Source organism: Hemiscyllium ocellatum, unplaced genomic scaffold (assembly GCF_020745735.1).
Source record: "Hemiscyllium ocellatum isolate sHemOce1 unplaced genomic scaffold, sHemOce1.pat.X.cur. scaffold_3074_pat_ctg1, whole genome shotgun sequence".
Classification (NCBI taxonomy): domain Eukaryota; kingdom Metazoa; phylum Chordata; class Chondrichthyes; order Orectolobiformes; family Hemiscylliidae; genus Hemiscyllium; species Hemiscyllium ocellatum.
Window position 1 is genome coordinate 1 of NW_026868303.1, and position 20,000 is coordinate 20,000.

Genomic DNA, 20,000 nt, shown 5'->3' on the forward strand with positions numbered 1-20,000 from the left:
CCCCCCCCCCCCCCCCCGTACAGGGGTGAAGATCTGCGATGTGTACCAGACTGTGATGGCCTTTGTGAAGAGGGAGAAGCCGGATCTGCTGGCGAAGATCACCAAGAACCTGGGGTGAGCGCGGTGAGGTCACCTCCACCCCCCCAGGGCCACAGCCCCCCCTCCCCCAGCACTGACCCTCCCTCAGCCCCCCCTCCCTCGGCCCCCACTCCCTCAGCGCTGACCCTCCGACAGTGCCCACTCCCTCAGCACTGACCCTCCGACAGTGCCCACTCCCTCAGCACTGACCCTCCGACAGTGCGGCACTCCCTCAGCACTGACCCTCCGATAGTGCCCACTCCCTCAGCACTGACCCTCCGACAGGGCCCACTCCCTCATCACTGACCCTCCGACAGTGCCCACTCCCTCAGCACTGACTCTCCGACTGTGCGGCACTCCCTCATCACTGACCCTCCGACAGTGCCCACTCCCTCAGCACTGACTCTCCGACAGTGCAGCATTCCCTCAGCACTGACCCTCCGATAGTGCCCACTCCCTCAGCACTGACCCTCCGACAGTGCGGCACTCCCTCTGCGCTGACCCTCCGACAGTGTCCACTCCCTCAGCACTGACCCTCCGACAGGGCCCACTCCCTCAGCACTGACCCTCCGACAGTGCGGCACTCCCTCTGCGCTGACCCTCCGACAGGGCCCACTCCCTTGGCACTGTCCTTCCCCTCCCCTGGCCTGTGCTGTGTCCATCAGGAGTGGTGTGTTAATGGAGGGTTTGTGTTCAGGTTCGCCATGGGAATCGAGTTCCGAGAGGCTTCCCTGGTCATTAACACCAAGAACCAGTACCGACTGAAGAAAGGTCAGCCACTGCCGGGGTTCCAGAGACAGGGAGGGGGGTTACAGGGACAGGGAGGGGGTGTAGGGGGGTTACAGAGACAGGGAGGGGGTGTAGGGGGTTACAGGGGCAGGGAGGGGGGGTTACAGAGACAGGGAGGGGGTGTAGGGGGTTACAGAGACAGGGAGGGGGTGTAGGGGGGTACAGAGACAGGGAGGGGGTTACAGAGACAGGGAGGGGGTGTAGGGGGTTACAGGGACAGGGAGGGGGTGTAGGGGGTTACAGGGACAGGGAGGGGGTTACAGAGACAGGGAGGGGGTGTAGGGGGTTACAGAGACAGGGAGGGGGTTACAGAGACAGGGAGGGGGTGTAGTGGGTTACAGAGACAGGGAGGGGGTTACAGAGGCAGGGAGGGGGTGTAGGGGGTTACAGAGACAGGGAGGGGGTTACAGAGACAGGGAGGGGGTGTAGGGGGTTACAGAGGCAGGGAGGGGGTGTAGGGGGTTACAGGGACAGGGAGGGGGTTACAGTCAGGGAGGGGGTGTAGGGGGTTACAGAGACAGGGAGGGGGGTTACAGAGACAGGGAGGGGGGGTAGGGGGTTACAGGGACAGGGAGGGGGTTACAGAGACAGGGAGGGGGTGTAGGGGGTTACAGAGACAGGGAGGGGGTGTAGGGGGTTACAGAGACAGGGAGGGGGTGACAGAGACAGGGAGGGGGTGTAGGGGGTTACAGAGGCAGGGAGGGGGTGTAGGGGTTACAGGGACAGGGAGGGGGTTACAGTCAGGGAGGGGGTGTAGGGGGTTACAGAGACAGGGAGGGGGGTTACAGAGACAGGGAGGGGGTTACAGAGACAGGGAGGGGGTTACAGAGACAGGGAGGGGGTGTAGGGGGTTACAGAGACAGGGAGGGGGTTACAGAGACAGGGTGGGGGTGTAGGGGGTTACAGAGGCAGGGAGGGGGTTACAGAGACAGGGAGGGGGTTACAGAGACAGGGAGGGGGTGTGGGGGTTACAGAGGCAGGGAGGGGGTTACAGAGGCAGGGAGGGGGTGTAGGGGGTTACAGACAGGGAGGGGGTGTAGGGGGGTTACAGAGACAAGGAGGGGGTATAGGGGGTTACAGAGGCAGGGAGGGGGGTTACAGAGACAGGGAGGGGGTGACAGAGACGGGGAGGGGGTGTAGGGGGTTACAGAGACAGGGAGGGGGTGACAGAGACAGGGAGGGGGTGTAGGGGGTTACAGAGACAGGGAGGGGGTGTAGGGGGTTACAGAGACAGGGAAGGGGTGTCAGTATTTACAGAGATAAGGAGGGGGTGTATGGGGGCTACAGAGACAGGTGTGGGTTTACAGGGATATTGTGTGTGTGTGTGTGTGTGTGTGTGTGTGTGTGTGTGTTGCCGGTCTGTGCTGTGATATCTCGGGGTGTGTGTGTGTTGCCGGTCTGTGCTGTGATATCTCGGGGTGTGTTGCCGGTATGTGCTGTGATATCTCGGGGGGTGTGTGTGTTGCTGGTCTGTGCTGTGATATCTCGGGGTGTGTTGCCGGTATGTGCTGTGATATCTCGGGGGGGTGTGTGTTGCCGGTCTGTGCTGTGATATCTCGGGGTGTGTTGCCGGTATGTGCTGTGATATCTCGGGGGGTGTGTGTGTGTGTGGCCGGTATGTGCTGTGATGTCTCGGGGGTGTGTTGGCTGTGTGTGTGTGAGACCCTGTGGGGCAGCGTGTGCCCTGACTGACCTTGGAATCCCTCTGTGAGCCCTCGGTGTCTCTCCCCTAGGCATGATGTTCAGCATCAACCTGGGCTTCTCCAACATGGAGAACAAGGAAGGCAAGAACCCTGAGGAAAAGATCTATGCTCTCTTCATTGGAGACACTGTGCAGATCAACGAGGTGAGCTACCCTGTCCCCCAGAGCCCTCGCCTCCTGCCCCAGTGTGGCACTGACCCTAAGTGCCATCCTGGGGCTGTGCAGGCAGGTCATACCCCTCACCACCGCGCCCGTTGTCGTGTTGCGTGGGCGACTGCCCCCATGGCGAGATTCCTGAACAAATCGCCATCCCTCTGTGGCACCGTGTGTTTGTTGGCAGCTGTGATCCTGACCAGTGGAAGTTCCAGGTGTGTAAAGTTGCCAAACCCAACAGAAAAGTCAGAGGCCTCACGATCGGGAGCATTTTACCATTCCGAAGCATCCAAATATTCCTCCAAGGGTTGGGGAGTAGAATGTGGGCGAGCAAGAAATTAAGAAACGGACTGTAAAAGCTTCCTCTTGGTTTGTGAAAAGGAAAGGATCAGCAAAGACAGAGGAGGGTTCACATCTTCGTTTAGTCTCCAGGAACGGGATATTAGCAATCTCTCGGAGTCATCAGAGATCCCAATGGCAAGTGAGGAACCCAGAGGAAATTGCATTAGCCAAAACAGGTGGTGTTGGGGTGTTCAAAAGGGACTGGCTCACGTGTTGGGACTTGAAGGTGATCATCATTCCTGTAAAATGCTCCAGATCATCAAGCTGCCTGCATCCTTTTGTTCGGCAACTTTACACACCTCGTAAAGGCGACGACATTTCGGGGCGTATGAAGTCCATGTTTGAGGAGAGGAAGATGAGGGGGAAGCGGGGAGGTGGGGCGGGGGTGAGGGGGAAATGACAGACCAGCCCCTGTTCGCCTGACGTCAGTCTGAGGGAGAGCACCGGGACGATGGGAGATTGTGGGAGAGCTATCGTCAGACTGTCAGGGTCCAAACGGACGGGGTGGGCCAGGCCGGAGGAGGGAAGAGGCAAAGGGGCAACATGGTGGGTCTACCCAGCAGTACGTGGATTGCAGCGGTTCAGGAAGGCAGCTCACCTCCCCCCCGCCCCCCCCCCCCACCACCACCTTCTCTAGGAAGGGGGTAACTAGGGACAGGGAGGGGGAATAACTGCTGGGCCACACCCAGCAACACCCACGTTCCCTGAAACAGTGGTGGCTGATCTGATCCTGTTCAACTCCCACCCTCCTGCCCTTATCCCACAATTCCTCCCTCCCTCTCTCCATCTCTCTCTGTCTGCCGTTCACCCCCCCCCCCCCTCTGTCTGCCCTCTCACTCTTTCTCTCCCCCCCCCGTCTCTCTCTCTCTCTGTCTCCCTTTCTCTCTCTCTCAGTCTCTCTCTCTCTCTTTCTCTCTCTCTCTCTCAGTCTCCTGGGTGTGTGTCTGTCTCTCTCTCTCTCTCTCTCTCTCGCTCAGTCTCTCTCTCTCTCTCTCTCTCTCTCTCTCTCACTCAGTCTCTCTCTCTCTCTCTCTCTCTCTCAGTCTCCGGGGTCTCTCTCTCTCTCTCAGTCTCCGGGGTCTCTCTCTCTCTCAGTCTCCGGGGTCTCTCTCTCTCTCTCTCTCTCTCAGTCTCTCTCTCTCTCTCTCTCTCTCAGTCTCCCTCTCTCTCTCTCTCTCAGTCTCCGGGGTCTTTCTCTTTCTCTCTCTCTCTCTCTCTCAGTCAGATCCCCCTCCCCATCCTCCTGACCCCCATCGAGTCCAGGCCCAGAATCCTCAGCCTCTCCCCTCAGGGAGCAGCCCTGAATGATTGGTGGGGGGTGGGGAGGGGTAATGGCTCCCGAACAGCTGCAGGGCTCTGACCGGGCAGTGGGTGGGGAGGGGAGAGGCAGGGGGACCGAGGTGGAGGGCAGCTGGGAGGGCGAGAGTGTCTCCTGATGTGACTGATCCCGGTCATTCCCCACAGGAGGGTCCGGCGAGTGTCATCACCACCGTCAAGAAAAAGATCAAAAATGTTGGCATCTTCCTGAAGGTAAGGGAGCTTTCCCCTCGCGCGCTCTCTCTCTCTCTCTCACCCCGTGCTGTCCCTGTCCCTGGGATGGTGTAAAGGGAGCTTTCCCCTCTCTCTCTCTCTCTCTCTCTCTCACCCCGTGCTGTCCCTGTCCCTGGGATGGTGTAAAGGGAGCTTTCCCCTCGCGCGCGCTCTCTCTCTCTCTCTCACCCCGTGCTGTCCCTGTCCCTGGGATGGTGTAGAGGGAGCTTTCCCCTCGCGCGCTCGCTCTCTCTCTCTCACCCCGTGCTGTCCCTGTCCCTGGGATGGTGTAGAGGGAGCTTTCCCCCCCTCTCTCACCCCGTGCTGTCCCTGTCCCTGGGACAGTGTAGAGGGAGCTTTCCCCTCTCTATCACCCTCACCCCGTGCTGTCCCTGTCCCTGGGACGGTGTAGAGGGAGCTTTCCCCCCTCTCTCTCTCACCCTGTGCTGTCCCTGGGGTGGTGTAGAGGGAGCTTTCCCCTCTCTCTCTCACCCTGTGCTGTCCCTGTCCCTGGGATGGTGTAGAGGGAGCTTTCCCCCCTCTCTCTCTCACCCCGTGCTGTCCCTGTCCCTGGGGTGGTGTAGAGGGAGCTTTCCCCTCGCGCGCTCTCTCTCTCTCTCACCCCGTGCTGTCCATGTCCCTGGGGTGTGGTAGAGGGAGCTTTCCCCTCTCTATCACCCTCACCCCGTGCTGTCCCTGTCCCTGGGACGGTGTAGAGGGAGCTTTTCCCCCTCTCTCTCACCCCGTGCTGTCCCTGTCCCTGGGGTGGTGTAGAGGGAGCTTTCCCCCCTCTCTCTCTCACCCCGTGCTGTCCCTGGGATAGTGTAGATGGAGCTTTACTCTCTCTCTCTCTCTCTGTCTCACCCCGTGCTGTCCCTGCCCCTGGGATGGTGTAGAGGGAGCTTTCCCCCCTCTCTCTCTCTCACCCCGTGCTGTCCCTGTCCCTGGGACGGTGTAGAGGGAGCTTTCCTCCCCTCTCTCTCTCTCACCCCGTGCTGTCCCTGGGATGGTGTAGAGGGAGCTTTACTCTCTCTCTCTCTCTCTGTCTCACCCCGTCCTGTCCCTGTCCCTGGGATGGTGTAGAGGGAGCTTTCCCCCCTCTCTCTTCACCCCGTGCTGTCCCTGGGACGATGTAGTGGGAGCCTTCCCTGTCCCTAACCCTGTGCGGTCCCTGTCCCTGTGATTTGGGGGGTCGGTGGGGGTGGGGGAGGGGGAGATGGTGTAGAGGGAGCCTTCCCTGTGCGGTCCCTGTCCCTGTGATTTGGGGGGTCGGTGGGGGGAGGGGGAGACAGTGTAGAGGGAGCCTTCCCTGTCCCTGTGATTTGTAGGGTCGGTGGGGGTGTATGGGGGGAGGGTGTAGAGGGAGCCTTCCCTGTCCCTGTGATTTGGGGGGTCGGTGGGGGTGTATGGGGGGACGGTGTAGAGGGAGCCTTCCCTGTCCCTGACCCTGTGCGGTCCCTGTCCCTGTGATTTGGGGGGTCGGTGGGGGGAGGGGGAGACGGTGTAGAGGGAGCCGTCCCTGTGCGGTCCCTGTCCCTGTGATTTGGAGGGACGGTGGGGGGGGGTGTATGGGGGGAGGGTGTAGAGGGAGCCTTCCCTGTCCCTGTGATTTGGGGGGTCGGTGGGGGGGGTGGGGAGAGACGGTGTAGAGGGAGCCTTCCCTGTCCCTGTGATTTGGTGGGGTCGGTGGGGGTGTATGGGAGGAGGGTGTAGAGGGAGCCTTCCCTGTCCCTGTGATTTGGAGGGACGGTGGGGGAGGGGGAGACGGTGTAGAGGGAGCCTTCCCTGTCCCTGTGATTTGGGGGGTCGGTGGGGGAGGGGGAGACGGTGTAGAGGGAGCCTTCCCTGTCCCTGTGATTTGGGGAGTCGGTGGGGGGAGGGGGGAGACGGTGTAGAGGGAGCCTTCCCTGTCCCTGTGATTTGGGGAGTCGGTGGGGGTGTATGGGGGGAGGGTGTAGAGGGAGCCTTCCCTGTCCCTGTGATTTGGAGGGACGGTGGGGGGGGGGGGAGACGGTGTAGAGGGAGCCTTCCCTGTCCCTGTGATTTGGGGAGTCGGTGGGGGTGTATGGGGGGAGGGTGTAGAGGGAGCCTTCCCTGTCCCTGTGATTTGGTGGGGTCGGTGGGGGTGTATGGGGGGAGGGTGTAGAGGGAGCCTTCCCTGTCCCTGTGATTTGGAGGGACGGTGGCGGGGGGGGGAGACGGTGTAGAGGGAGCCTTCCCTGTCCCTGTGATTTGGGGGGTCGGTGGGGGTGTATGGGGGGGAGGGTGTAGAGGGAGCCTTCCCTGTCCCTGTGATTTGGAGGGACGGTGGGGGAGGGGGAGACGGTGTAGAGGGAGCCTTCCCTGTCCCTGTGATTTGGAGGGACGGTGGGGGAGGGGGAGACGGTGTAGAGGGAGCCTTCCCTGTCCCTGTGATTTGGGGAGTCGGTGGGGGGAGGGGGAGACGGTGTAGAGGGAGCCTTCCCTGTCCCTGTGATTTGGAGGGACGGTGGGGGAGGGGGAGACGGTGTAGAGGGAGCCTTCCCTGTCCCTGTGATTTGGAGGGACGGTGGGGGAGGGGGAGACGGTGTAGAGGGAGCCTTCCCTGTCCCTGTGATTTGGAGGGACGGTGGGGGAGGGGGAGACGGTGTAGAGGGAGCCTTCCCTGTCCCTGTGATGTGGGGGTGTATGGGGGGAGACGGTGTAGAGGGAGCCTTCCCTGTCCCTGACCAGCTGGTGTGTTCTCCCAGAATGAAGATGAGGATGAGGACGAGGAGATGAAGGATGAGGCTGAGGATTTGTTGGGTCGAGGGGGGAAGGCGAACCTCCTGACTGAGAGGACGCGGGTAAGGTCACACTCACTCTCTCTGTCTGTGTCTGTCTCTGTGTCTGTCTCTGTGTCTGTCTCTGTGTCTGTCTCTCTGTCTCTCTCTCTCTCTCTCTGTGTCTCTCTCTCTCTCTCTGTGTCTCTCTCTCTCTCTCTCTGTGTCTCTCTCTCTGTCTCTGTCTCTCTCTCTGTGTCTGTCTCTGTCGTCTGTCTGTCTGTGTCTGTCTGTCTGTGTCTGTCTGTGTCTGTCTGTGTCTGTCTGTGTCTGTGTCTGTCTGTGTCTGTCTGTGTCTGTCTGTGTCTGTCTGTGTCTGTCTGTGTCTGTGTCTGTCTCTGTGTCTGTCTCTGTGTCTGTCTCTGTGTCTGTCTCTGTGTCTGTGTCTCTCTGTCTGTCTCTGTCTCTCTCTCTCTCTCTGTCTCTCTCTCTCTCTCTGTCTCTCTCTCTCTCTGTGTCTCTCTCTGTCTGTCTCTCTCTCTCTGTCTCTGTCTCTCTCTCTGTGTCTGTCTGTGTCTGTCTGTGTCTGTCTGTCTGTGTCTGTCTGTCTCTGTGTCTGTCTCTGTGTCTGTCTCTGTGTCTGTCTCTGTGTCTGTCTCTGTCAGTCTGTCTGTCTCTCTCTCGCCCTGTCTGTGTCCCCCCCCCTCGCCCTGTCTGTGTCCCCCCCCTCTCGCCCTGTCTGTGTCCCCCCCCTCTCGCCCTGTCTGTGTCCCCCCTCTCTCGCCCTGTCTGTGTGCCCCCTCTCTCGCCCTGTGTCCCCCCCTCTCTCTCGCCCTGTCTGTGTCCCCCCCCCTCGCCCTGTCTGTGTCCCCCTCTCTCTCGCCCTGTCTGTGTCCCCCCCCCCTCGCCCTGTCTGTGTCCCCCCCCTCTCGCCCTGCCTGTGTCCCCCCCCCTCTCGCCCTGCCTGTGTCCCCCCCCCTCTCGCCCTGCCTGTGTCCCCCCCCCTCTCGCCCTGCCTGTGTCCCCCCCCCTCTCGCCCTGCCTGTGTCCCCCCCTCTCTCGCCCTGCCTGTGTCCCCCCCTCTCTCGCCCTGCCTGTGTCCCCCCCCTCTCTCGCCCTGCCTGTGTCCCCCCCCTCTCTCTCGCCCTGCCTGTGTCCCCCCCCCTCTCGCCCTGTCTGTTGCCCCCCCTCTCACCCTGTGGGTATGTCCCTGCCCTCCGCCCCCCCCCCCCCCCCGGCCGCACTGTCCCGGGGTAAACAGTGCAGGTTTGGGGGGGAGGGGGAGGTTTCTGTGTGCAGTCCTGTCCCGCCATCTCCACCCTGAATAACTGTGCACTTTATTCCGTTTCTCACCCTCCCTCTCCCCCCGCCACCCTCTCCCCCTGCATCCCCCCTCGCCCCCCCACCCTCTCCCCCCTCGCCCCCCCACCCTCTCCCCCCTCCCCTACCCCGCCCCGTTCAGAACGAGATGACCTCGGAGGAGAAGCGCCGTTCCCACCAGCGGGAACTTGCCCACCAACTCAACGAGGAGGCCAAGAGGCGGCTGACAGAAAACCGAGGGGAGCAGCAGACCCAGAGGTAAGGGATGGGGAGGGGGAGGGGGTGGTACCTGTCTCTCAGCTCCCCAGGGTCGGGGGACTCTCTCACTCAGCTCCCTGTGTCCCCTGAGCAGGTCAAGGGCAGGGTGGGGGGGCTCTGTGACCCGCGGGTGTTTGGGTAAGTCCATGTTGGAGTGGGGTTTCTCAGGGCACATGCTGGGGGGGAGGGGGAGGGGGGAGGGGGACGGTACCAGAGGACAGTGTTCAGGGCTGTGTGAAAGCCCCCCCCCCCCCCCCCCCCCCTCCCCTCCTGATAATGGACCCAGGATCCGGGTCTGGTCCGTACAGGCCAGGGAAACACTGACCCTGCTGTTGGAGAGGAAACTGCACCTTCACTCACCCACCCACTCACTCACTCAGTCTCCCGCCCACCCACCCACCCCACTCGCCCCGCCCACTCGCCCGCCCACTCACTCACCCACCCACTCACTCACTCGGTCACCCGCCCACTCGCCCGCCCACTCACTCACTCACTCACTCGCTCACCCACTCGCCCACCCACCCGCCCACCCGCCCACCCACCCACTCACTCACTCACTCAGTCACTCACCCGCCCGCCCACTCGCCCGCCCACTCGCCCGCCCTCTCGCCCGCCCTCTCGCCCGCCCGCCCACCCACCCACCCGCCCACTCACCCACTCACCCACTCGCTCACTCACCCACCCACTCACCCACCGCCTGCTCACCCACCGCCTGCTCCCTCCTGGTACGTCTCCCCCCGGCTGTAGTTTTCCGTAGTATCGCCTGTTTATTTGGGGATAAGTCGGTCCGCGTGGTTTCCTGCAGCAGGTTGGGATTGGTTGGTTGGTTGTGACCGGTCCCTGAGTCGGTCAGTCCTTCCCGCACTGTATTCCCCCCCCCCCCCCCCCCCCCCCCCCCCCCCCCCCCCCCCCCCCCCCAAAGGGGAATATCGCTGAAGGGGTTCATCGGTTTCATTGTGCCCAAGTGAGGTCTCTCAGCTCCACGTTCCCTGGATAAAGGTCGCTGAGGTTCCTTCCCGGTCAGAGTGAACAGGAGGGAACCCGGTGAATTTGGTGGGGAATTCAAGACCCTTTCCCCACGGTGAATTTGATGAGAAGTGTGCCCTTTTCCCCCCCCCCCCCCCAGGCCGGGACGGTGTTGTTGAACGGGGTAATTTTGCCGGATATCAAGGAAGCGTGTGACGTTTTTGTCCCGCTGTGTGTCCGGCGTTGCCCTTGCTTCCGTCCGGTGATCACCTTGACCGTAATTAACGGCCTTTCTCTTCCGGACCTGGGATTTGGTGGGTGAACAAACTGGGTTCTGCCTCCATTCCAGGATTTCGGACTACAGCCCCTCAAAGCGAGTCTCACAGTCTCTCCCCGAGTAGCTGCCCCTTTCCTGGGGAAGGTGTGAGGGGATAGGGGCATTCGGCAGATGTGGGCCAGCACGGATGGGTTGGGGCCGAAGGGCCTTTTCCTGTGACTGGGTTCCTTCTGATAGTTGTCCTGCTTCATGGTCTCCCCCCTCTCCCCCCCCCCCCCCTCTCTCCCCCTCCCCATTCAGGGCCCGCAAATCCCGGGACTCGTACAAAAACCCATCGCAGATGCCGAAGGAGCCGGACATCAGGAGCTTGAAGATCTACATCGATAAGAAATACGAGACGGTTATCCTGCCGGTGTTCGGCATCGCCACGCCCTTCCACATCGCCACCATCAAGGTACGTCCTCACTCACTCCCTCCCCTCGCTCACTCCCTCCCCTCGCTCCCTCCCTCCCCTCGCTCCCTCCCTCCCCTCGCTCCCTCCCTCCCCTCGCTCACTCCCTCCCCTCGCTCCCTCCCTCCCCTCGCTCCCTCCCTCCCCTCGCTCCCTCCCTCCCCTCGCTCCCTCCCTCCCCTCGCTCCCTCCCTCCCCTCCCTCCCACCCTTGGTCCCACTTCTCACCCCCTCTCTCCCTTCTGCCTCCCCTCCCTCGCTCCCCTCCCTTCCCTCGCTCCCTTCCCTCGCTCCCTCCCCTCGCTCCCTCCCTCCCTCGGTCCCACTTCTCCCTCCCTCCCTTTCCCTCCCTCCCGCCCTTTCCCTCCCGCCCTTTTCCTCCCTCCCTCCCTCCCTCCCGCCCACCATCGGGGACAGAGGCTGGGAATCCTGCAGTGAGTAACTCCCCTTTTCCCAATAGTGAGTCCCATCCGTTCCTTCCTGGGTCCGAATCCTGGGGATTCCCTCCCTGAGGGACACTGTGGGTCTCCCCTACAGCTGCTCCAGGAGTTAGCTCCCCCTGAACCTTCTCAAGGAGGGGGGCAACTCGGGAGGGGAGGGGGTTGTTGAATAAACACTGGTCTGGGGCAACAACCCCAGTGTCCCCTTGGAAGGATCTTTGCTCAAGAAAAGATTCCCCTCGGGGATTTGGGAGAGACATGTTCGACCCAGGGAGGGGGGGATCATGGGGGAAGCTGTGTGCATGGAGGAGTGGACCATGTATCCTGGTCTGCAGGAAGGGCTGGGGTGTGTGTGTGTCTGTCTGTGTGTCTCTGTCTGCCTCTCCGCCTGTCTGTCTGTCTCTCTGTGTGTCTCTGTCTCTGTGTGTCTCTGTCTCTGTGTGTCTCTGTCTCTGTGTGTCTCTGTCTCTGTGTGTCTCTGTCTCTGTGTGTCTCTGTGGTGGGGAAGGGGGGACCGTGCCAGTTCCTGGTCCCAGCCCCGTGTTCTCACTGTGCCTCCCCAATCCCCTTTGTCCCCCTGTAGAACATCAGCACCTCGGTGTGTGTCTGTGTGTGTGTGGTGGGGAAGGGGGGACCGTGCCAGTTCCTGGTCCCAGCCCCGTGTTCTCACTGTGCCTCCCCAATCCCCTTTGTCCCCCTGTAGAACATCAGCACCTCGGTGTGTGTCTGTGTGGTGGGGAAGGGGGGACCGTGCCAGTTCCTGGTCCCAGCCCCGTGTTCTCACTGTGCCTCCCCAATCCCCTTTGTCCCCCTGTAGAACATCAGCACCTCGGTGTGTGTCTGTGTGGTGGGGAAGGGGGGACCGTGCCAGTTCCTGGTCCCAGCCCCGTGTTCTCACTGTGCCTTCCCCGTTGTCCCCCTGTAGAACATCAGCACCTCGGTGGAGGGAGATTACACCTATCTGCGGATTAACTTCTACTGCCCTGGCAGTGCCCTGGGTCGGAATGAAGGCAATCTCTTCCCCAATCCTGAGGCTACATTTGTCAAGGAGATGTAAGTAGCTGGGGAGGGAGGGGAGAGGAGAGGAGGGGAGGGGGCTCTGCTAACACAACACACACACAGACACACACTGTCTCTCTCTCACCCACGCACAGACACACACACACACTCTCTCTCTCTCTCACACACGCACGCACAGACACACCCACTCTCTCACACGCACAGATTCACAGACACACGCACAGATACACACCCTCACACCCAGACACCCTCACACCCAGACACCCTCACACCCAGACACCCTCACACCCAGACACCCTCACACCCAGACACCCTCACACCCAGACACCCTCACACCCAGACACCCTCACACCCAGACACCCTCACACCCAGACACCCTCACACCCAGACACCCTCACACCCAGACACCCTCACACCCAGACACCCTCACACCCAGACACCCTCACACCCAGACACCCTCACACCCAGACACCCTCACACCCAGACACCCTCACACCCAGACACCCTCACACCCTCACACCCTCACACCCTCACACCCTCACACCCTCACACCCTCACACCCTCACACCCTCACACCCTCACACCCTCACACCCTCACACCCTCACACCCTCACACCCTCTCACACGCACAGATTCACAGACATACACACAGATACACACCCTCACACCCAGACACAACACACACAGTCTCTCACACGCACAGATTCACAGACACACGCACAGATACACAACACACACAGTCTCTCACACGCACAGATTCACAGACACACATGCTGTCTCTCACACACACGCACACAGACACACTGTCTCTCACAGACACAATCTGTCTCTCATACCAGCACAGATACACACCCTCATGCACAGACACACACTGTCGCACAGACATGCACACGCACAAACACACTCACGCCCAGTCTCTCTCACACACACACACCCGCTCTCTCTCACGCACAGATTCACACCCACACGCGCGCACACATTGTCGCACAGACACGCACACTCACAAACACCCTCACGCTCAGACACGCGCACACACGCAGACACACAGTCTCTCTCTCTCACGCCCACCCTCACGCCCAGAGACACACCCACGCGCCCAGCCACGCGCCCTCACGCCCAGACACACACACACAGACCCTCACACACATACATGTGCACACATGCACAGCCACGCGCTCTCAAATACAGGCACACTTAGACACACACCCTGTCAGACACACACGTACGCAGTCTAGTGTGTGCACACTCTCATAGACACACGGGGACACTGACCCACACAGACACGCGTGCGCGCATATACACACACACACACACACACACACACACACACACACACATGCAGTCTCGCGTACACCCACACTCTCAGACACACAGGACATGGGGGAGGGGGTGGGGAATGCGGAGCACTGGGCTGGGGGTCAGTCTGCTGAGCGACGGAATGGGGGGAGCTAGCGAGACTGGCTGAACAGCCTCCTGCTCCTTCAGACGGTGCGGTCCGACAGAGCAGGGAGAGCTCAGTCTCTGTCACAGCAGGCTGCGCGGTGACACTGCGCGGTGCCCAGGGCTGAAGGCTCTCCGCTAACCCTCTCCCCCTCCCCTCCCCCACACAGAACCTATCGGGCATCAAACCTGAAGGTACCTGGTGAACAGCAGGTCCCTGCGACAAACCTGCAGAACGGCTTCCGAATCATCAAGGAGGTTCAGAAACGTTACAAGACCCGGGAGGCTGAGGAGAAGGAGAAGGAGGTAAGGGCTGGGACCCTGGGCGGTGAGCGGGACTCAGTGTCTGACCGCTCGACTCGGGGCAAATCCACCCACACGTTCCACCATCATCTCCCACGTCAACAGTCACGCTGTAGTTCCACACAACGGCCACGGGGTGGAGCACCTCACCCTCACACACAGACTGGGCACTGTCGGAGGGTCAGCGCTGAGGGAGCGGGCACTGTCGGAGGGTCAGTGCTGAGGGAGTGGGCACTGTCGGAGGGTCAGTGCTGAGGGAGTGGGCACTGTCGGAGGGTCAGTGCTGAGGGAGTGGGCCCTGTCGGAGGGTCAGTGCTGAGGGAGTGCCGCACTGTCGGAGGGTCAGTGCTGAGGGAGCGGGCACTGTCGGAGGGTCAGTGCTGAGGGAGCGCCGCACTGTCGGAGGATCAGTGCTGAGGGAGTGGGCCCTGTCGGAGGGTCAGTGCTGAGGGAGTGGGCCCTGTCGGAGGATCAGTGCTGAGGGAGTGGGCACTGTCGGAGGGTCAGTGCTGAGGGAGTGGGCCCTGTCGGAGGGTCAGTGCTGAGGGAGTGCCGCACTGTCGGAGGGTCAGTGCTGAGGGAGCGGGCACTGTCGGAGGGTCAGTGCTGAGGGAGCGCCGCACTGTCGGAGGATCAGTGCTGAGGGAGTGGGCACTGTCGGAGGGTCAGTGCTGAGGGAGTGGGCCCTGTCGGAGGGTCAGTGCTGAGGGAGTGCCGCCTGTCGGAGGGTCAGCGCTGAGGGAGTGCCGCACTGTCGGAGGGTCAGTGCTGAGGGAGTGGGCCCTGTCGGAGGGTCAGTGCTGAGGGAGTGGGCCCTGTTTTGCTGTGATACCCAGTTTCACTTTTAAGTTGTGAATTTGGAAGCTTAAGTGTGACGTTAATGACTGTGTCTCTCTCTCTCTGTCTCCCCCTCCCCCCCCATCTCCATCCCTCGCCCCCCCCCCCCCCCCTTCTCCCCCTCGCCCCCCCACCCCTCTCCCCCCCTCCCCCTCCCGTTTCCCCCCCCCCCCCCCCAGGGGATTGTGAAACAAGATTCGCTGATTATTAACCTGAACCGCAGTAATCCCAAGCTGAAGGATCTGTACATCCGCCCGAACATCGCTCAGAAGAGAATGCAGGGCACTCTGGAAGCTCACGTCAACGGTACGTCCCCCTGACAGTGTTTATACAGCAACCCGAGGCCATTCAGCCCCTCTCCCTCCTCCTCCAGCCCGTTACACAGCAACACGAGGCCATTCAGCCCCTCTCCCCTCTGCTGCAGCCTGTTACACAGCAACACGAGGCCATTCAGCCCCTCTCCCTCTTCCTCCAGCCCGTTACACAGCAACACGAGGCCAATCAGCCCCTCTCCCTCCCTCCTCCAGCCCGTTACACAGCAGCACGAGGCCATTCAGCCCCTCTCCCCTCTCCAGCCCGTTACACAGCAACACGAGGCTATTCAGCCCCTCTCCCTCCTCCTCCCGCCCGTTACACAGCAACACGAGGCCGTTCAGCCCCTCTCCCTCCCCCCTCCAGCCCGTTACACAGCAACACGAGGCCATTCAGCCCCTCTCTCCTGCAGCCTGTTAGAAGGTATATCATGCGGCCATTCAGCCCGTCTGCTGTTGGGTCTAACCTGTCTGCTTGCCCCCCAGGTTTCCGGTTTACCTCAGTGCGAGGGGATAAGGTCGACATTCTGTACAATAACATCAAGCACTCCATCTTCCAGCCGTGTGATGGGGAAATGATCATCGTCCTGCACTTCCATCTCAAGGTATGGGGGCCTGAGGAGGACAGGCCCTCTCTCAGCTTGGGGGGAGACTGCACATTATGTGTGTGTGTGTGTGTGTGTGTGGGGAGGGGGGAGGCCCCGGGACACGCCAGCCTTGCTCAGGGAGGTGCAGCTCCAACACTCGAGGGAGGGTGGGGAGAGAGAGAGAGAGACACGGCACGTGTGTGTGTGGGGGGGCGATGGGGAGGTGGTGTGTGGGGGTGAGAGAGAGAGAGACTACATGTGTTTGTGGGGGTGTGTGTGTGTGTGGGAGAGAGACACTGCACATGTATGTGTGTGGGGGGGCGATGGGGAGGTGGTGTGGGGGTGAGAGAGAGAGGCACGACACGTGAGTGTGTGTGTGTGTGTGTGTGTGTGAGAGAGAGACACTGCACATGTATGTGTGGGGGGGCGATGGGGAGGTGGTGTGGGGGGGTGAGAGAGAGAGACTACATGTGTTTGTGGGGGGGGTGTGTGAGAGAGAGACACTGCACATGTATGTGTGGGGGGGCGATGGGGAGGTGGTGTGGGGGGGTGAGAGAGAGAGACTACATGTGTTTGTGGGGGGGGGTGTGTGAGAGAGAGACACTGCACATGTATGTGTGGGGGGGCGATGGGGAGGTGGTGTGGGGGGGTGAGAGAGAGAGACACTGCACATGTATGTGTGGGGGGGGCGATGGGGAGGTGGTGTGTGGGGTGAGAGAGAGAGACACTGCACATGTATGTGTGGGGGGGCGATGGGGAGGTGGTGTGGGGGGGTGAGAGAGAGAGACACTGCACATGTATGTGTGGGGGGGGCGATGGGGAGGTGGTGTGTGGGGGTGAGAGAGAGAGACACTGCACATGTATGTGTGGGGGGGCGATGGGGAGGTGGTGTGGGGGGTGAGAGAGAGAGACACTGCACATGTATGTGTGGGGGGGGCGATGGGGAGGTGGTGTGTGGGGGTGAGAGAGAGAGACACTGCACATGTATGTGTGGGGGGGCGATGGGGAGGTGGTGTGGGGGGGTGTGTGAGAGAGAGACACTGCACATGTATGTGTGGGGGGGCGATGGGGAGGTGGTGTGGGGGGGTGAGAGAGAGAGAGAGAGAGACACTGCACATGTATGTGTGGGGGGGGGCGATGGGGAGGTGGTGTGTGGGGGTGAGAGAGAGAGGCACGACACGTGAGTGTGTGTGTGTGTGTGTGTGAGAGAGACACTGCACATGTATGTGTGGGGGGGGGGCGATGGGGAGGTGGTGTGTGGGGGTGAGAGAGAGAGACTACATGTGTTTGTGGGGGGTGTGTGTGTGTGTGAGAGAGAGAGACACTGCACATGTATGTGTGGGGGGGCGATGGGGAGGTGGTGTGGGGGGTGAGAGAGAGAGAGACACTGCACATGTATGTGTGGGGGGGGGGCGATGGGGAGGTGGTGTGGGGGGGTGAGAGAGAGAGACTACATGTGTTTGTGGGGGGGTGTGTGAGAGAGAGACACTGCACATGTATGTGTGGGGGGTTGTGGGGGAGGTGTGAGGGAGAGAGAGTCGACACATGAGAGAGACTACATGTGTAGGTGTGTGTGAGGGAGAGCCTGCACGTGTGTGTGTGTGTGTGTGTGTGTGTGAGAGAGAGAGACTGCATGTGTGGGGGTGGGGGGGAGGTGTGTCGGGGTGAGGGAGAGACAGTGTGTGTGTGAGAGAGATACTGTGTGTGTGTGTGAGTGAGACTGTGTGGGGGGTTGGGGGGGAGGTGTGTGGGGTGAGAGAGATACTGTGTGTGTGTGTGAGTGAGACTGTGTGGGGGGTTGGGGGGGAGGTGTGTGGGGTGAGAGAGATACTGTGTGTGTGTGTGAGATACTGTGTGTGTGTGTGTGTCCCATGCTCCCCCCCCGTGGCAATGTTCCCTTGCGCAGACTAAGCCCCTGTTTCCCCCTGTGTGTGTGTGTGTGAGATACTGTGTGTGTGTGTGTGTGTGTGTGTGTGTGTGTGTCCCATGCTCCCCCCTTGGCTGTGTTCCCTTGCGCAGACTAAGCCCCTGTTTCCCCCTGTGTGTGTGTGTGTGTGAGATACTGTGTGTGTGTGTGTGTGTGTGTGTGTGTGTGTGTGTGTGTGTGTGTGTGTGTGTGTGTGTGTGTGTCCCATGCTCCCCCCTTGGCTGTGTTCCCTTGCGCAGACTAAGCCCCTGTTTCCCCCTGTGTGTGTGTGTGTGTGTGTGTGTGTGTGTCCCATGCTCCCCCCTTGGCTGTGTTCCCTTGCGCAGACTAAGCCCCTGTTTCCCCCTGTGTGTGTGTGTGTGTGTGTGTGTGTCCCATGCTCCCCCCCCTTGGCCGTGTCCCCTGCACAGACTAAGCCCCTGTTTCCCCGTGTGTGTGTGTGTGTGTGTGTGTGTCCCATGCTCCCCCCCCTTGGCCGTGTCCCCTGCACAGACTAAGCCCCTGTTTCCCCCTGTGTGTGTACAGAATGCCATCATGTTTGGGAAACGCAGACACACAGACGTTCAGTTTTACACTGAGGTCGGTGAGATTACCACAGACCTGGGGAAACATCAGCACATGCACGACAGAGACGACCTCTACGCTGAGCAGGTAATGTCGGGGAGCTGGGGTCTCTCCCCCCTCTCTGTGTGTGTGAGAGGGGGAGGCGGGGGGGGATTGCCATCTTCTGCCTGACACTCAGGGGGTCAGGGGTTAAGGGTAATTTGAGTCTGTGCATTTACCCAGGGCCAGGGGTGAAGGGTCACTGGGTCAGTGTGTAGCCAGGGCCAGGGGTGATGGGTCACTGGGTCAGTGTGTGGCCAGGGGTGATGGGTCACTGGGTCAGTGTGTACCCAGGGCCAGGGGTGAAGGGTCACTGGGTCAGTGTGTACCCAAAGCCAGGGGTTATGAGTCACTGGGTCAGTGTGTACCCAAGGTCAGGGGTGAAGGGTCACTGGGTACCCAGGGCCAGGGGTTATGGGTCACTGGGTCAGTGTGTACCCAGGGCCAGGGGTGAAGGGTCACTGGGTCAGTGTGTACCCAGGGCCAGGGGTGAAGGGTCACTGGGTCAGTGTGTACCCAAGGCCAGGGGTGAAGGGTCACTGGGCCAGTGTGTAGCCAGGGCCAGGGGTGAAGGGTCACTGGGTCAGTGTGTACCCAGGGCCAGGGGTGAAGGGTCACTGGGTCAGTGTGTACCCAGGGCCAGGGGTGAAGGGTCACTGGGTCAGTGTGTACCCAGGGCCAGGGGTGATGGGTCACTGGGTCAGTGTGTACCCAGGGCCAGGGGTGAAGGGTCACTGGGTCAGTGTGTACCCAAAGCCAGGGGTTATGAGTCACTGGGTCAGTGTGTACCCCAGGTCAGGGGTGAAGGGTCACTGGGTCAGTGTGTACCCAGGGCCAGGGGTGAAGGGTCACTGGGTCAGTGTGTACCCAAGGCCAGGGGTGATGAGTCACTGGGTCAGTGTGTACCCAGGGCCAGGGGTTATGGGTCACTGGGTACCCAGGGCCAGGGGTTATGGGTCACTGGGTCAGTGTGTACCCAGGGCCAGGGGTGAAGGGTCACTGGGTCAGTGTGTACCCAGGGCCAGGGGTGAAGGGTCACTGGGCCAGTGTGTACCCAAGGCCAGGGGTGAAGGGTCACTGGGCCAGTGTGTAGCCAGGGCCAGGGGTGAAGGGTCACTGGGCCAGTGTGTAGCCAGGGCCAGGGGTGAAGGGTCACTGGGTCAGTGTGTACCCAGGGCCAGGGGTTATGGGTCACTGGGTCAGTGTGTAGCCAGGGGTGATGGGTCACTGGGTCAGTGTGTGGCCAGGGGTGAAGGGTCACTGGGTCAGTGTGTACCCAAGGCCAGGGGTGAAGGGTCACTGGGTCAGTGTGTAGCCAGGGCCAGGGGTTATGGGTCACTGGGTCAGTGTGTGGCCAGGGGTGATGGGTCACTGGGTCAGTGTGTACCCAGGGCCAGGGGTGAAGGGTCACTGGGTCAGTGTGTACCCAGGGCCAGGGGTGAAGGGTCACTGGGTCAGTGTGTACCCAGGGCCAGGGGTGATGGGTCACTGGGTCAGTGTGTACCCAGGGCCAGGGGTGAAGGGTCACTGGGTCAGTGTGTACCCAAAGCCAGGGGTTATGAGTCACTGGGTCAGTGTGTACCCCAGGTCAGGGGTGAAGGGTCACTGGGCCAGTGTGTACCCAAGGCCAGGGGTGAAGGGTCACTGGGCCAGTGTGTAGCCAGGGCCAGGGGTGAAGGGTCACTGGGCCAGTGTGTAGCCAGGGCCAGGGGTGAAGGGTCACTGGGTCAGTGTGTACCCAGGGCCAGGGGTGAAGGGTCACTGGGTCAGTGTGTACCCAGGGCCAGGGGTTATGGGTCACTGGGCCAGTGTGTACCCAGGGCCAGGGGTGAAGGGTCACTGGGTCAGTGTGTACCCAGGGCCAGGGGTGAAGGGTCACTGGGTCAGTGTGTACTCAAGGCCAGGGGTGAAGGGTCACTGGGTCAG

General features: G+C 61.3%; 1 protein-coding gene across 1 annotated transcript in view; it reads left to right on the top strand.

The window, feature by feature from the left end:
- Positions 1-22: 22 nt before the first annotated feature.
- The window catches only part of supt16h (SPT16 homolog, facilitates chromatin remodeling subunit), a gene marked incomplete at its 5' end in the record, with an annotated part of 32,553 nt that continues 12,575 nt past the window's right edge, over positions 23-20,000 (top strand). The window contains 12 exons of the mRNA XM_060823031.1: positions 23-114; positions 776-849; positions 2,601-2,713; positions 4,529-4,594; positions 7,324-7,419; positions 8,798-8,913; positions 10,457-10,610; positions 11,972-12,099; positions 13,677-13,812; positions 14,826-14,952; positions 15,444-15,562; positions 17,997-18,122. Of these exons, the coding sequence (XP_060679014.1) occupies positions 23-114; positions 776-849; positions 2,601-2,713; positions 4,529-4,594; positions 7,324-7,419; positions 8,798-8,913; positions 10,457-10,610; positions 11,972-12,099; positions 13,677-13,812; positions 14,826-14,952; positions 15,444-15,562; positions 17,997-18,122 (1,347 nt within the window). The remainder of the gene's footprint in view (positions 115-775; positions 850-2,600; positions 2,714-4,528; positions 4,595-7,323; positions 7,420-8,797; positions 8,914-10,456; positions 10,611-11,971; positions 12,100-13,676; positions 13,813-14,825; positions 14,953-15,443; positions 15,563-17,996; positions 18,123-20,000) is intronic.